Raw genomic sequence first — 15,058 nt, 5'->3', positions numbered from 1 at the left:
AAAAGTATGGCAAATTTTCAAAAGGCAAAACTTGGTCAAGCACAACAATACAATAAAATTATTGTCTGCAGGAATTAGGAATAATTCCAAAATAATCCTGCATATTTCCATCCCTTAGGACATGAACTTTATCAGCATTTATTGATTCATAAACTTATGTCTTTATGAAAAGACGGGCCTTTATTTCACATAAATTTAATAAAACAGGAACAAAATCACTGTAAAATCTCACCCGCTGCAAGTTCCACTCAGGTTGCTCATTTGTTAAGCCATCAAGTTCAATTCTTATCTTGTAGATATTCCCAATGCTGTTTATTTTAACCTGAATAAAGTCAGAACAGTACAGTGTATCACTACATAGAATTACATCATTATCTTTGCAATTGATACTAGATTTATCTGAACCACTGTAGTATCTCAGTGTTCAGAAACAACAGATAATATTTGATGGACAGATTTGAGGTTATATGATTCAATAAACATATTGCTTCTGTTTTGACTAAGCAGATTACTGTCTGAGTCCTAGTTTGACCAGATTACAGCTACTGGAGTCACAATGCTTGCCAGGAGAATGATTTGGCAGGTATTTGAACTCTTCAGTTTCAAGAGTAAAAAAAGTTGGTGAGGGCTGTTCATGAAAAAAAATGAGTAATACAAAATAACATCCTATAAACAAAATTATATCCTCTGACTACAAGTCACAAATCTTTCATAATTCTGCACAGATGACCATAAACCCTAATACATCAACATGAAGGATATAAAATTTTGGAGACCTCAAAGAATAGCTCCCAAGGGCTGACAGAACATCTGCAAAACTTCAGAAGTCTCTGATGCTATATTTGCTATATTTGCTCTGATGCTATGATTTGCATTCATTTGCCTTTTCAGGCATTATGTGTGCTCTTACTTATAAAACTATTCTCTGCAACCCTATCTTCAAAAATTTAAATGAACCCTCACTTATCTAGGGTTCATTTGAAGTTTAATCACTATTTGAAGCAAGCATAAATAATTTTAGATAATTTATAATGTACCTTTAGGAAAGGAAGAGTGTTTTATTATGCTATTTCTCAAATAATAATTCTATTCATAAAATATTGGTAACAGCCTATTCCTTTCCACCATTTACATCCAGAAAGCTATTTGCATTGGACAAAAATTCTCTTCATCCTCTTAGAAACACCTATTAGTATATTATCCACTCATTCTTTACCTTCATTAACAAAAATCACTCTTCTCATTTCAGAGGCCAGAATTACCTCATTTCTTGTATCAGCTTTTGGCTCTTTGTGCTTTTATGTAAGAATACTTTATGTTATAGTCACAGCATTGTCATGCTTTAGTCAAAGATGCAAAAAACTTCTACTTTGGATTTCCTGAACATTAATATGCACACAGGAATTTCATAATGGTGGTTTGAGACAGAATCTCTGGGTTTCACACGTGTAATTTGTATTGTTACATCAACCAAATTCCATTAACCAAACAAATGTGAGCATCAGGCTTGCAACACTGGCTTAAGAAAATAGCTTTGCTTTCCTCTGCCGAGTCATAGTCTTGCTTATGTTGCAAATTATTCCCCACTAAAAGTAGTCTTATTGGAGGTAACCTGGAGATCTTGAAGTTAAAGCAGCAGTAAGGTATGGGCATATATTCAGTATGAATGCAAAAAAAAAGAGGTATTTTCTTTCCCTCATTTCACAAACAAACAAACAAACTAACTAACCTACTTCTCAAGTAATATGGGATATGGTATTCTCATTCACAGAGCTGGTGCTCACTGCATATATTCCTCTTCAGACTTTTAGTTAACAAAGAAAAAAGGTTGCACATAATTTCATGTATCAACACGACACAAAACAAAATGTGGTAGACTAAGTCAGAATGCAAGCGTGTTTTCTTCCTAAAACAAGTATAGGTCTTCCTGAAGTAACACTCTGGTAGTCTTGATTTTTCTCATGCACTGTCTTAGGAATGATAAAGCAGGCAATGAAAACTCACATGGGTAGGGTAAGGTAAGGTAAGAAAGAGAAGGCCACTTATTGAATGGTTTTCAGTTCTTAGGTTAGCTCTACTCAAACATTTCATAGTTGCACATGTTGCTGATAAATGAAAGGTTAAAGAACTTTAAACTAATTCCTAATTGCTAGATTATTTTAGCCTTTCAGAAGCTGCTTTCTTCCTAGAACTCCTGGCCAGAGCTATGATTAAGATGATTACTTTAAAAATAAAATTTGGTATTGTCTGTTCTAGAATATATCAGTAAAAACATAAAAGTTCAAAGACAGAAGTGGTAAGAAGAAGATGTAGCTTTTTTTATGTCTTAGATTCCTATCCTCATTTCAAGACCTGTTCTGTTAAACAAGTACAGGATAAAGTTTAAGGGGAAAAAGAGAAAAAAGAGCTCTTACTCATATGCTTTTTCTTTGTGGATTTATCCACTGCAGACTAAAGAGTGAAAAGCACTTCAATGACATTTCCTGTTTCATGCCTGAGAGCTATAGTGTCAATGTGATGTAACAAACCCTAGGAGTAGCCCCAGGTGCTGAGAGAAAGATCCTGCTCTCTCACAAGATCAATATCTGCAGCACACAGCCATAATGGGCCACATCCATTTTAGAGAAGAAAAATTGGTCCATCTCTTCTGAACATATGGATTAACGTTGCAAACATGCCATTATCCAACATTGCTTATAAATTAGTTACTAATTAGGAGAACAGGATTCCCTGTGGGTCATAATCTATAGCCTATATGCTTAGAAAATGAATGTTATGGGTAGGTTGTCTCCCTACCTATGCCCTATTCATAGAGAGAATTATTATTATTAATGTCATTGACAGTAGCAATCTTGGATTGTATGAAGATTGTATTAGAAGAGTTGATGAGTCCAGAAAAAAATCATGAAATATGTAACATCTGCTTTAGTTACTGAAGACAGCAATGTTACATGCATCTCAGACAGAGATTTAAGCAAAACAGAAATTTTAGCTCCTTTGGTAATTTCCTCTCAGTCTACCTAGACATAATTTCCTTATTAAAATAGAGGTGGAGTTATCTTTAAATAAAGGATTTCATAGATTTCATTGGACTTTTAGTTATTCCACAGGTAAATATTTCTGGCATTTCAATCACTTATAATATGGCAGCTCTAAAATGGGTTTTCTTCTTTAATTGAATGAGTTCCACAGGATATATTTTATATTATACTTTGACAACTGTATGCCTGAAAACTTAATTACTAAAGATCCCTAAACAATATGCAAGTCGTATATCAGGCATAGTTTGTTTCAAAATAGTTTTTAAAGCTAGTTTCAAATCAATTGCCTTAAAGAAATCAATTTACTTCTGCAATTGTCCCATTTGATCATCTATATGAAGGAGGCGGTTTAAAAGAAAGATTATTTCCTCTGTTGTTTACTATACATAACAAGCTGATTTAACACAGAATTCATGGAGATTAGATACAGATTTATTTTATGCAGTAAATATAGGAGGAAAACATTATTTTCTTTTCACACGCCAGGATAATCCTTGGAAAGGTACCTATTAAAATAATGTTCTTATCCTTCATTAGCTACCTGAAATTCATCTTCCTGCATGGGAAAAAACAGCTGCTTTCTGCTGTCCTTGCCAAGAGTTATTGGTCCAGTTAATCCTCTGTCTCCATATATCCAAAGAGCGACACTTGCTTCAGTTCCTGCATTTCCTGTCAGTATTGACACTTTCCATTCATCATCCGAAGGAAGGGGATGCTCACCACCTTGGGGATTTCTCATTTCCTCTGTGAAATACAGAACGTTAGTGGGAGATGAAAATTGACATGAAACTGCCAGTTGCTGTTGTAACTTCAGCACATAAGAAGGCCGTAACAGCAAGGGGATTGTATTTTTTCATGGCAAGTGAGATAGTCTGAAAAGATTGATTTATGTTTCTTGTCTAGACCAAAATGTACTGATTAGTTGAGCTACAAGAATCAGCTGGAAAAGAACAAGTTATCTCTCACACACGCCATCATCATATTTTTTGTACATATTCTGGAGCAGAGTAAGGATGCTATGGTGCAGAACTGTGACCATTCAATTGATATTTCTGGCTTCTTAGTCTGACATTTAGAAACAAGTCGAATTTCTCCTCTAATGCCTTGTGTTGGGACATCATTAGCAGAGTCACATGTCTAGGAATACAGACAATTTTAATTTCAAATAAAAAAAGAAATAATGAAATTAACTTTCTTCAAATTAAATAGCAACTAATACTGTAAAAAAAATTAAAAATACCTCAATATAGCTTTGCTTAACCATACTTATGCAGTGCCATCATTTGGATTAAGGCATGCTCTGCATGAATGAGACAACAGCAGCACAGTAGCACTTTATGGATAAATTTCACAGCTCTAATGGCTAAGCAAATATAATTTTGTAAAATATAGGCTTCATTTTAGAGCAAAACCCAGTGATCTTCCATCTACCTTTAAGAGAAACAAACGTACATGCAGAGACAGCAAATGACACCTCTGCACAGGAGATATGGAAAAATTAGACTTTATTAGGGGAAAGGAATTTAGTTTTGAGTAATTTAATCAAAGTGAAATTTACAAACATCAGATGTCTGGAGCACTACTTTCCAATGACCATGGAGTCCTCTCCAAAAGAGGTAATCCTTGCTGCCAGGAATTTATAATTTGTTCGGACACAAGAGGCAGTTGTAAGTCCCAAATTTGAAAATATGGACATTCACATTGCCAATATACTGTGTCCTCCAGGGGTTTCCAAATTGTTCACATGAGCACTTTCCATGTGACTGCAAAGAGAATTTTTAATATGCCATCAATATTAATTGTTGAAGAACTTTCAATGCATCACTGTGGATGTTTCTGCTGTACTGCCTAAGTTATACAGTGGTATTACAGTCCTTTCCTTTTTTATTTGCTTGATTAAAATACTGTAGTGGATTTCTCTGGATGGAGTTCTTCCCTTCACTTATTACACCACCCTTACATCAGAGGAAAAAAAACAAACACTCAACTAAAAATATCAAACCAAAACCAGACAGAAAAGCAATTGATGAAAAAGCTATCACCACCAGCAGCCCGTTTTTTTAAAAGTTGTATTCAAAAGGAATTATACAGTTGGATAATCAAGTTGTCCTATATTTAAATCAACATGATAACTAAAGCCCCCAAACTGAATTATGATCCACTAGCACTAATATCTAAACTGATGTGAAATATTAACACAAGGAATTGCAAAGGACTTAAGATCCATACAAAGGTCTACAATTAATAAGGACTGACTTCTAGAATAAGAGGAAATTTAGCATTGGCAAAGATTATAATATTTGGTTAATTAATTTTTAAGAAATTCAGAACTGTAGTATCATGACTTTTACAGCAGTGCCTCTAACAGTAGTAATATGACTTTGGATTGGTCATAGTGATACAGAATAGGCAATATTGGCTGGTTTGATTGTATTATTCATCATGACTGAGAGCAAGTTATTTTGACAGGAAAAAGAAAAATCAACACTCCAATGATAAAGCAAGAGACAAATATCCAGAGTTCACCAGAAAAAGAACTTAATTACACTTCTCTTTCAGTGACTTGCACTTTCAGAGAAAGAACTATAGCAAACTAATTGCTTTGGTATGATAAACATTTTTGAGAACTTGACTATACAATTTTCTGCAACTGTAGCTACCTAACTTCTCACTTGTAACTCTGAAAGCTAGACTTCCTTCCAGCTATCCAAAACTACAACTTTCTTACATCAAAGAGATTAAAGTGTTCATAAAATGCAAAGGTATTCAAGAAACATAAGGAATGCCATGTTGCTTCATGTGGTTAGGACAAGAACTCCAGATTTGGGCAGTTACTACCCAAAACAATTACTTCAACCTCCAGCTACCACCTCTTGGAACAATAATGCACAAACAATTCACAGGCTTGGAATGCTTTTTGCCTCATAAATTACTGTCTCTTCTTACAAATGGAAATCAGTAGCATTGATTTGCTACAGGCTAAAAATATTCCAGTCTGAAAAGAAGATTTGATGGTTGCCCTGCATTACTCATGGGATTTTACACACTTCATGACACCATGCTGTAAATCTATTGTGACAAAAATTAATTCTATTAGGCTTGCATGAGAACGTTGAAGTCACAACCCTTTCCACAACTGCACAGAAATACTTTTTTCTAAATTTACTTACTTATCCTAAATGTAACACAAAAGGAAAATTATCTTGTCTGAGAAAATGATATGCTTGAGTGACACTTTTAAAAAATGAACCATCAGAAAAACTAATCTCTAGAGCAGACGTTCGGGCAATAAAGTGGATGTATTTTTTATTACACCTTTGTGTATCATCATTTCCAATGTTAACTGAGGTGGAAATGAAATCAGATTTTATTTATACATTCTAAGCAAAAGATATGAAAAAATTCATAGCAACTAATAATGTCAGACATACAGGAAAGGAATGTGGGGGATATAGAGAGTATTTCTCAGAGATACACTTTGTTAATACCAAACCACAGAGGTGTTTCTCAGGGTCACAGACTGCATTTGTGTCACGGAAGCTAATGACATCTGAGCTATTAAGTTAAAGCTGGGACCTGACATCATCTCTGTACAGTGAAAGAAGTTTCTTGAGGAACACAGAACTCACACTGCAATGGGAGAAGTCTCAAATGCTGTAGCATGGTTTTCAGTTTAATAAATCCTAAATCAATTATTAATTGTTAAAACAGAAATCAAAATTCATCTACCAGTTAGCAGACATAGACATAAATAGGAGGGTCTGGTCAGGCTAAGAGTTAATCTGCTCTGAGTTTGCCTGCAAAGACCACTGCTGTATTATATACTCAGTACAAGCATCACCCTTTTCCAAATATTAACTGGGTGAAAAACAGAAATTAAGAATTTTATGCATATCAGTTTAAAACTCAAGGCTCACCTGTACATGTCAAAAGACATAAGTGAAAAGTGTCTTACTAAAAAATGATCATTTTATTTGAAAGACAGAGTACCTTTGATATTTCTCTTCATTTTCCATGAGCAGAATCTATACTTATGAATGCTGAAAAAACTACTTACAAAGTGCTATAGACTCTATGTAACCAATTTCACGGCAGATATTGCTTCTATAAAAGGATCCTTTGTATCCAACCCTAAAAACATCCAGCTTCTTTGAAAACAGGTTTGATGGCTTGTGTATTGTTGTCATGGGTTTCAGACACAGCATATCTGCTGACAAACCACCACACTTCAGGAAGGCTGTGTGACACAATGATACAAGACCAAGTCTGACAGATTAGAAATTGGGTGTTTTGAGCTAAAAATGGAAAAATATTTCCAAAAAGAATTAAGTATTTATAGTGATTCACTATAACCAGAATACTTTGGTTAAACTTAATTTAATTAAAATCTTGCTCAATACTTCCCATTATACTCTATGAACAAGGATGCCAGATGTGATGTCTTGTTCAGATAATCAAACTTTTCACATACACCTTGAAACAATCTGAAGATCAAGTTCAAAACCAAATCAGCAACCCACCTGAATGATTTGCTACATAAATGCCTTTGAGAACGCCTGTAACTGAGTAAGCATGTCTCTCATACTGGAAGTTGCAATATTATCTTGTCTTTAAAGCTCTTTCATAGTAACAGATATGCTTCCACCATGTGAATGTGCTTCCATGTGATGTTTGCAGCTCTGTAGGTTCCATTTACCCCACCTGCTTTTTGTAAGGAAATTACATGATTCAGACTGTCAGGGTCTTTGGGTACATTGAAATAAGAATTGCAGGAAGCAAACATGATCATCCCCACTCTTAAAGAGATGTATCAGTCCCTGTTTTGTTTTGTTGTTTAGTTCCTTAGTTTGATGCTGAATGCTGAATATACCAAAAATTCTTGTCTTAGACCATTTAAGCAACTTCTTTAGCTAAAGAGAAAGCATTTTATTCTAGAAAAACACATCTGCTAGACTATGAATTTAGAAGCATGACCAGAACATTGTTTATCTAACTCCTACCTGCCAAATCATAGGTATAATTCTAGCATGCAATGCATCAAAACCTTCCTCTATCCTCCAGTGAACCATAAAGCAGAAAACATGAGTGTTACAGTATAAATGAGAAATATTCCATTCTGTCAGTGAGCTTTAGATAGGGTTCTGCACCATATCAACCTCCTAATTTCCACAGAAATATTCAAGCAATAGGTTACTAATTAATTTTTAAAAATGAAGTTATTTAACAAGTTACTCAACCTGCTGATTGTTGCCTTATCAATAAACAACATTCCAATACTCCTTTTAGAAAAAGAGCAAATGGAAATGCATTTTATGTAGTATGCTTGAGTGCATAATCCAATAATCTAGAAAAGCCATGCATTGTCCCTCCTGAGCTAAGTCTTCGCAAACAGGCACAGAGGACAAGCATAAAGCAGGTACCGCAGCTGGTTTGTAAACTGCCACTTACTTGAAGGTGGGGGAGTTGAAAGCCTTTGAGGTACTGGCTCCAGGGCTTCTGCTGATTGGATTTGAGATTCTCTGAAGTCTTTCTTCTCTTGTTTGGGTGCTGCAGATGTTCCCATAGGCTTTTCCCGGCCAACTAAAACAATGAAATGTAAAATCTGTCACTAGCTAGAAGCCATTTGCTTTTTCTTTCTCAGAAGCTAACAACAGATCTCATAGCTGTTCCACACAATAGACATCAAAATCCTTTCTCTATTGTTAGCAGAATGCTACAAAAACTGGGAACAGAACTGACATACCAATTAAAGTCCATTCAATGTTTTAAAAATCTAAGCAAAAATTTAACATTGATGTAGGAATAAAATGACTTGTTAACATGCTGCTTTCCCCAAAATAAGCTTCTCCACCCCCAAAATGTTTTCTTAAGAGTGGAAATGCTGAAATAAAAATTGCTAGAGGCCATTTGAATAATAAAAAGTAAATTGATATTGCTAATATGAACATGCCAGACCAACACTATTTATTGCTTGCATAGAAAATATTAGCTCCTTTTTATATTCTTTTAGTGAGCAACACAGATTCAGGAGGGTTGCAGACTGTGACAAAGTAATGTTTAGCTTTATTTAATGACTCCAGTAAGCACTGCCTTGTTGAGAATTTCTATTGAAAACACTGCTTTCGCAAAGGTTAATAAAGGAAAATAATTTCCTCATTTCTACTAGGACATAGTGATTAAAATATTTCTATCACCCTGTAGCAAACAGGGACAGAACAGTAGGGATGTGTTTACAGTCACTTTCATAATGCTTCCATCACAGTATACATATATACATATGTATATATGTATAATTGTATATATATATACAATTGTATATATGTACATATACAATTGTAAGAGTGGTTGTAGGTTTTGAGACTCTTTGTGCTAGGATAAGTATGTTCTGCTTGTGTTTGGAAAAAATCCAAGAAACTTCTCAATTGCAAACTGGTGTCCATTTAGCCTTTTCATGGGTTGTTTCTTTTCCTGATGTCTGCTGTGAAGTCCACCAGATAAGAATACATTTCCTGTAGAATTGTGTTTTCTGCAGTTATAGTCTAAGTCAGTTGGCTATCTTTCATAGCTAGTTTTTCACCAAATTAAAAACTGTGCTCTCCTGAAGGGGAAAAGACAAGCAGGCTACCCAATGACAGTGATCCCGAGTGTGCTGAGACCAAATCTTGGAGTCCTGGCTAGCTGATTAGATCAGATCTCTACTGAGGAAACATTTTGAGAGCAATAGCTCTCAAATCTGACTATGGGACCGAGGCATAATATAATGAATATTCTGGGTGGGGAGTACAATGCATTTCACATCACTAAAAAAGAAACTGAACACTTCCAAACAGGCCTTCTTGAAAGTCTACTAATATCCTTATAAAATCAGGAAAAGCTGTGGTAGAGTTGGCAGCAAGACAACATTTCCCAGGCTTCCAAAATCTGTGGCCAGAATGGGGAATACACCCAGGAAGTCAATGCTGTCCTTGTCTTGTCCCCTGTTTCAATTCTCATTTTCAAAACTTTGTAGTAAAACAATTGACATCTACTGTATTATTATTATTATTATTATTAAAAGAAAGGAATCAAGCTAACTGAATATGTAGGAGAAATTAAAAAAAAATAAAAAAATAAAATTTTCACTTTTAAAGCTACTGAAATCAAAGCAAAATGTGTCAATATATATGTTACACTTCTGCTTTGAATTTTGTCCATTAGAAACACTAATTACTAAATAAAACCGTAGGCTATTGAGAAATCACATACATTTGATGACCTGTGGGTAGAAAAAGATATTTCTCTCTCCAGTGTTAACAACTGGTTTAGTTTGGCCATCTGGCAGAAGACCAACATATATCCCTTTATTTTGCACTGATTCCAGACTCACAGATCCAGTTTCCAAATTCTTCTCAATTTTAAAATGACAGTATTCATCACCCTTGCCCTAAGAAATTGACAACAGAAACATGAATTCAACAATTTAATTAATGTAGCTAGAAGACTTTTTAATAGTCTTAATTATTACTACTTTCCAGTAATATTTCAGATTAATTTACATTCTTCACAACACGATACATTACTACACACATGAAGACATACCTGCACCTAATCCCAGTTTATTCCTTTGTGACCAGAAAGACTAATCACATAAGTTAGGTAAGTGAAAGACCAAGTGAAAGCATTCTGATGTATATTAGGATTTAGGCAAGGGATAGGATATATTCAAAGGTGTTTCCCACTTTTCCCACAGTTTCCAGATGATTAAGGAATGGGAAAATATCTATATCAGAACACATGGGATATCTCTATACAAATTTTATGCATAGCCCAGATTTGCTAATGCTGTATAATATAGCATGTATTAAATAGATGTAATACATTTTTTCCTCAATTTCATAGCATTTACAAGTTTAATTTCAAAACCTTTACCCAATGTCACTTTTTATCTGGACTTCCTGATCCATTGGTGGGAGCACAGCTGAAAAATAAGATACTCACAAAGCCTATATTCAAAATATGGATCAAATATTTTAATCCCTGAAGTGTACTGGAGACAATGAAAATACTCTCATGGACCTTATATCTGAGTACTTACACAGCTCAATTTCTTATTCAGTTGTCTTAAACTCCCAAATAAGAATTATGCAAAAATATTTCTTACATTTATTAACTTAGATGAACAGAATCACACTTTAAAAGTCAGTGAAGTATAGAGTCACTCACATCTTAGTTATTCTTTAATGGGTTTTATCAGCATCATCTATCTAGCAGTACATAAGTTTTAACTACATCCACATTCTCAATAGTTTAATAATATAGTCAGACCTTTACTGATTCCATCAACTGCCAAATTGACACAACACCTTCTCTTGCTATATTTTTCTGCTTTTGCTTTGGCAAATGAAGGAAAAGATTTGAAACATTTTTAATCTGAGCAGAGTTTTATGTAATTTTTAATCCAAGAAAAATAAAAAAATAGTCTCTCTTATCACTGACAATTTACTCAAACTATCTGCAGAGGGAAATACAAACAATAACTGCTTACTGTTCCATCACACTGGTCATCTTTGATCTTCAGATACATTCTTGGTTTGTTCACACTTTCAAACATGCAGAGTCCAGAGCCGATTTTATGCACCTTCCAGTAGGATTCCTGCTGCTGCTGACCTGCTCCACTGCAGCTCCCATCAGGTCTAAGGGACAGAGCCTGGCAGAGACTTGTGTTGAGCAGAATGATGGCACCATGATGAAACACACCCTTTAGATCAGAAAAAAAGTCCTCTGTGAACAGCACAGCTTTTCTCCATATTAAATTTTGATACTGATACTGCTCCTACCATTTAGCTTTAAGCACTTACTCATGCATGTCCTTGCATAAAAGATAAAAGACTCAGTCTTAAGTAATTCAAGTATACTCAAAGAGTCAGTCTCGAGTAATTCAAGATACTGATACTGCTCCTACCATTTAGTTTTAAGCACTTACTCATGCATGTCTTTGCATAAAAGATAAAATAGTCAGTCTCGGGTAATTCAAGTATACCTCCAGTCTTTGAATATTTGCTGCTTTCTGCACAGGCACTAACCAGAGCAGTGGAAATCCTTCCCTACTCTGCAGCATCTCTGCTTTTTCTTGCTCAGTCAGCACGGCACAACATCCAGAGAACAAGGAGAGTGGCAAATTAAGGAACTTGTCTCTTTTCAACAGCAGCTCTCGTGTGCTACTTTTTGAAGGTCTTACTAGCAAGTTTAGGGTCTCATCTTTCCTGTGTTACTGCCCACTCTATTTGCATGTTCCAGCTGCGGCATCGGCACCGCTCTCCCGGGAGAGCAGTAAAGGGAGAATCTTTCTCAAGCGCTGCCTACCTGTTAAACTGTAGCTGAGCTCCACCTCGTGGAAGAGGATCCCTTTTTTACCTCGCAAACCTCTGAAACTCCGTTAGAAACAATCTGCTTTATAACACCAAATTTTAGAAGGGTCTTCCTAATTTTTCTCTTCCCACCTTACCTTGACATGCACAACAAATTCTTTGGAAAGCCCAGCGTATCCCGTTGCTTCATCAGCTACTTTGCCTTGGAGATTGAAAGCCACAGTGTGACCTGGGTAGCTGGCTGACTCGAGAATGGCACGGCTGTTTGGTTGAACGTGAACACGGAGCTCACAGCAGGCCTTGTCTTTGGCCTAACATATTAAAGAAGGAATAATAAATTATATTAACTATATGGCAAAATCCAAACAACAGAGAGAGTATCGCAGCAGAGTTTCTGTGTTGTTCGAATTCCCACAATACTAGCAGTCTAGTACAAAAATCTTTCCATTTTTCAGATTTGCAATTGTGAAATTGTGGGCTCTGTGGACAGAAATAGTTCATTGTACAATGACACACATCTGGCAATAATATGAAAGATACCTGGGTGCCTCACTTGGAGAATGTGCCACAGCCTATAAAGATGGCAAAAAAGTATAAAGCTGACATAGACAGGAAATGAGCCATGGTAACTCTTTGCCACCAGTTCACCTTCTCTTGCCTTTGTGTATATTCTCATTCATTTATACTGCTCTCACAGAAAACACTCAGAGAATCAGAAGTATTACTTGAAAGAGTAAAGCAACACAGTCCATATTTGCCTGTTCAGCTTGGCAGGCTCTGTGATCCCATTTTATAAAATATTTAATTCAATATTTTATCAAAACGTTTATCAATACATAATAATTCAACCCATAACATATCAACCCATCACCATTCTCATATTTAAATAAAACTAGAATTTTAATCAATGTATTATGCTAAGAATCCCTCTAATAATTGATAATACTTCTTATTTACATCATCTTAGAATTTTCAAGACTACAGATAATCAATATTTCTAGGAAAACTTTTCATATTCAAGACACTGCCTTCTGAAAAAAAAGCTAAAAGAGCTGTCTATCAGATTCAATATATCAATAAAAGTGAGGGAAAATTATATGGATTTTAGGTGTAGTTATGAAGCATGTGAGTAAGCATGTACTCAAAGTACAATTAAGTATGTATTATAAGGCAAATTGCAATTTTGTGTTGCATTTTTGTTCCTCCATTGCCTGAGTGACGGGTATCATGTCTTAGAGGTGTCATAAAACATCAAAGACTCCCAGAGCACCCTCAGGCTCATTTCTGAGGCCTTTCACCAGAGGACTGCAGGAGGGGAGGTACCTGGGCATTCCCACCTGCACTCTTCATTTAAACCCTGTGCATATATTTACACACATTGATCATCCAGTGCCATTTCACTCTAACCAGCCCTAAGGAGTCCCTTTACAAGAACCTGGATTACTCCCATTTCCTGGGATAGGTCATGACAATTGGATATTAGGAAAAAGTTCTTCACAAAGAGAGTGCCTGGCCACTGGAACAGGCGCTCCCAGTGAGTGGTCACAGCACTAAGCCTGATGGAGCTCAGGAAGTGTTTGGACAACATTCTCAAGCACGCGGTGTGACTCTTGGTGCTGTCCTGTGAAGGGCCAGAAGTCAGATTTCCATGATTTTTGCAGGTCCATTTCAACTCAGGATATTCTCTGATTCTACAATCAGAAGGAATGGAATTCTACAACTCCATTTACCTACTTGTATACTGGAAGTGCTGAGGAAGAAAACTTTGTAAACTAACTTCATAGTAAAACTTTGAAGCTGTGCTAGAACAAACCAAAATGCATCCAAACAAACCCTGGATTATACCAGCTGTCTTATGACTGGCATGTTATTTGAAAAAAAATAAAAAACACAAAGGAAAAAGGGGCATTTAAAATAAAGCAAGAGAATTTTTCCTTTTCAGAAAAGAGGAGCTGTTAGGGCATTCCAGGTAGCTTGTCAGCATGTGACAAAAAAATATAAATGACATCTTGGAATGGCCTGGTATTTCTAAATTAAAGAAAATAAATTAACCAAAAAATAAAAAGTAAACTGTGAGAAAACAAACCCCTGTCTCGAAATTCACCTATTTATCAGCAATTTCCTGGGTTCAGTTCTGCAATTCTTCACTTCTTATCTGATTGGAAATACAGTTATTTAATAGACAGATTTTTAAAACTTTTTTTTAATCAGACAATGGCATACCTTTATGAAGCAGGAATCAGTAACAGCATTTCCTACCTTTCCAGTTACACGGCCACTGACAAGAGCAAGAGCAAGAGATGGCATTTGATGACTGCTGAATATACATATATTTCTCTTCTTGACATTTACATCAAAAAGACCTAAGAGTTAAATTTTTAAAAAAGACAGAAACATGAAAGTCTATTAATTCATATTTGCATTTAATTGCAATTGATGGTTTATAATTTTCAAGGAAAAATAATTAATTAAGCGTTCAACTCAACAGTTCGACCTCTCTGATCAATAAATTCTCTCACTTGTTCAGGAAAGGGCATCTAGGGACTACTGTCTATTTTGCTGCCTTGAGGAGAAAAGCCCTGAGAGGTAATGATAAGGAACAAATTTCTTTTTATCAGCACATATGTTTAGAAAAAAATCCATAAAAAGGAGCTGAGAACTCCAGCATAA

The 15,058-nt window shown here is 35.4% G+C and overlaps 1 protein-coding gene across 1 annotated transcript in view; it reads right to left on the bottom strand.

The window, feature by feature from the left end:
• The window catches only part of LOC115493890 (lipoxygenase homology domain-containing protein 1), a 189,953-nt gene that overhangs the window by 120,496 nt on the left and 54,399 nt on the right, over positions 1-15,058 (bottom strand). The window contains exons 13-19 of the mRNA XM_072924659.1: positions 14,648-14,751; positions 12,526-12,699; positions 11,566-11,778; positions 10,287-10,464; positions 8,490-8,621; positions 3,583-3,785; positions 233-322 (exon numbers count right to left, since the gene is read on the bottom strand). Coding sequence (XP_072780760.1) covers positions 233-322; positions 3,583-3,785; positions 8,490-8,621; positions 10,287-10,464; positions 11,566-11,778; positions 12,526-12,699; positions 14,648-14,751 — 1,094 coding nt within the window. The remainder of the gene's footprint in view (positions 1-232; positions 323-3,582; positions 3,786-8,489; positions 8,622-10,286; positions 10,465-11,565; positions 11,779-12,525; positions 12,700-14,647; positions 14,752-15,058) is intronic.

The sequence above is a fragment of the Taeniopygia guttata genome, chromosome 2 (genome assembly GCF_048771995.1).
Source record: "Taeniopygia guttata chromosome 2, bTaeGut7.mat, whole genome shotgun sequence".
NCBI classification, from domain to species: Eukaryota; Metazoa; Chordata; class Aves; order Passeriformes; family Estrildidae; genus Taeniopygia; species Taeniopygia guttata.
This window is presented reverse-complemented; position numbering and strand designations above follow the sequence as displayed.